Source organism: Mytilus edulis, chromosome 12 (assembly GCF_963676685.1).
Source record: "Mytilus edulis chromosome 12, xbMytEdul2.2, whole genome shotgun sequence".
In the NCBI taxonomy this organism is placed as follows: domain Eukaryota; kingdom Metazoa; phylum Mollusca; class Bivalvia; order Mytilida; family Mytilidae; genus Mytilus; species Mytilus edulis.
The window spans coordinates 55,267,559-55,269,971 of record NC_092355.1 but is presented as its reverse complement, the minus strand read 5'-3'; the positions used below and the strand labels follow the sequence as shown (position 1 = coordinate 55,269,971).

The window sequence follows — 2,413 nt, the reverse complement described above, 5'->3', positions numbered from 1 at the left end:
AAGTTAACCATATAATGATATAAATTAAGGATTTGTTGTATGAATGCCAATGAAAACTATATCCAGCAGTGTATAAACTAAGCGGATTTAAACAACAACATTATTTTCAAATAAAACACTGATGACATTAGGTAAACGGTATACATTTGTTGCTGAAGAATAAAAAGTTTAAATCAAGATGGACAAATAAATTATTTCCAATACCAATTAATACTGTTCATCCTCACTTATATATACTAAAAAAAAATTATGTCTGAATGTTTCTGGAAAGAGTTCTTTTTCTAAATCATTAAAATATTAAGAAGTTGCCACCGAATCCAAACGACAGCAAGACGCATTGTAGAATTATTCCTCAACAACAGAACTACCGTCACTGTCAGTGTCTAAATCAGGTAGATCTGAGGCATCCAAAACTGACTTCGTAAATCTGGGACTATTAATTGAGGTATTTTGAAGACGGTGTAATCCTAAGTACCAAAGTACACTGGATACGTGGGCACAACATCCAACAATTCTGGCTCCAACCTTGCAAGTACAGTACCATCCACTTATTTCACCGTCTAATGTATACTGTACAAATACATTATGGGTAGCACTGTTACTGAACCGAGACTGCAATTTGATTTTAATCAAGTTCTCCTTGATCTTACAAACATACAGCTGATATACGCTGTCCTCACCAATATGCTCTCTAACATATAAAGGGGACTGTTTTAGTTGGTATATGCCCATCGTAATCTGGCGGAGTTTTTCCTCGGATAAGACCGGGAAATCTTTTAGTTGATCCGCTGATGATCCATCAACTAGGGTATATATTACCCTTTTATTTATCAATCCCTCATTTTCAACAATCGCTTGAACTAAATTTCCTTTCTTGCTTTTATCAAGCATTGCCTCGGCTATCTTGATATCATCTGCATTTGAGCTTGCTATTGCAGGTCGGTATTTGTTACACAATGCACATACTAATAGTAACAATTCTCCGATGAAAGGGATGTAATGGTTCGAAACAACCTTGTCAAAAAAACGCCATTGTTTCAGCCTACCATTAACACTTTCTACGATCCACCGGACTTTTGTTACTAGTCTACTGCTATTTGCCTCTTCTGTTGTATGCTGTTTTTGACCCTTTTTAAGGTACAGTGGCATCTGAACAGAGTAACCCTGTTGTTCAAGGTATTCCACAACATCACGGAAACCTCTATCGACAATACATACATCATCCTGTTGAAGCCATTCATTCATTCCTTCAGCATTCACTGCCACCATATGTTTAGTAATAGCTGCATCGTTGTTTTTACCATTGGATAAGTAGGGACCTAAAACGGAAAGAATATAGCCGTCTGTCCCAACAACTACCATTGGCTTTACCAAAGGACGATGTTTATGCAAGCTATATGATTGGCGTTGAAATTTGTAATCTGAACTTTTTTGGATGTATATATAGGTGCCGTCCAGTACTATAATAGCTACTTTTTCGTTGTTGCCAAAAAGTGTTTGAGCAGTGGCAGTTGTATGATTCTCAACAAAATCATCATGGCTTATGTGCTGAAACCCTACGTTCTGAGTAACAAATGACTGCAAAGAAGTTCGAGCGCTGTGTATACTTCTTTGAACTTGGCTTTTTGTCAGTGAAAATATAGTTCCAATAATTTGATTAGGAAGACCAGTGCGTAATTTAGTCAAAAGTATTGCCAAACATGTTCGAGCAGATCTTACATTAGATTGACGTATTGTTGTAGAGTAAGTTGACAAATCCTCGAACTGCTGCCTTGTTAACCCAGTCAAGTTATAATAATCATCGTCTGTTAGTCTTGATGGATTATCAAAATCCAAAATAGAGGATTTTGACATAGTAAGCCGGACATTTTCTAGAAGAGCTACAATGTCGGTACGGCTGAAGAAAGATTTAGTGTATTTAGCTTTCAGGATCATCAGTGATTCTTGAGAAAAATGCAGTTCTTGAAGATGAGACGTGCAACATCTTGCCTTAGAGTCAACAAATATTGCGTTTTGTATAAATGCTTGCGTTCTTGCTTTTAAAGGAACAACGCATAGTTTTACACGCTTATTTCCTTTTTTCTTACATATAATACAGTATTTATGAGAAGTATGCGTTGAAGAAATATTCAGGTGAATTGTTTTTGGGCTTTGGATATCGATTATTGGTGGATTTTCTACCACAAATTCAGAATCACTGTCTTCAGAATGATTGTTGTTCGCCTGTACATTTGTCTTAGCTGATTTGTTAAACATAGCTCTACATTTTCCACAGATAACTTCATCATTTTCTATATTACGTCCTATTATTGATGATACATATTTCTTTAAAGGTGCAGACTTAATAGGACGTCTATCTTTAAGGTGACACTTCCCACACAAGGAACACTTGTATTCTTTAACCATCTGCAAT

At 36.1% G+C, this 2,413-nt stretch overlaps 1 protein-coding gene across 1 annotated transcript; it reads right to left on the bottom strand.

Moving 5' to 3' along the window:
* Positions 1–345: 345 nt before the first annotated feature.
* On the bottom strand, positions 346–2,413 carry LOC139497286 (uncharacterized). Its single transcript, XM_071285470.1, has one exon. The coding sequence runs from the start codon at positions 2,404–2,406 to the stop codon at positions 346–348; it is 2,061 nt and encodes a 686-aa protein (XP_071141571.1). The 5' UTR covers positions 2,407–2,413.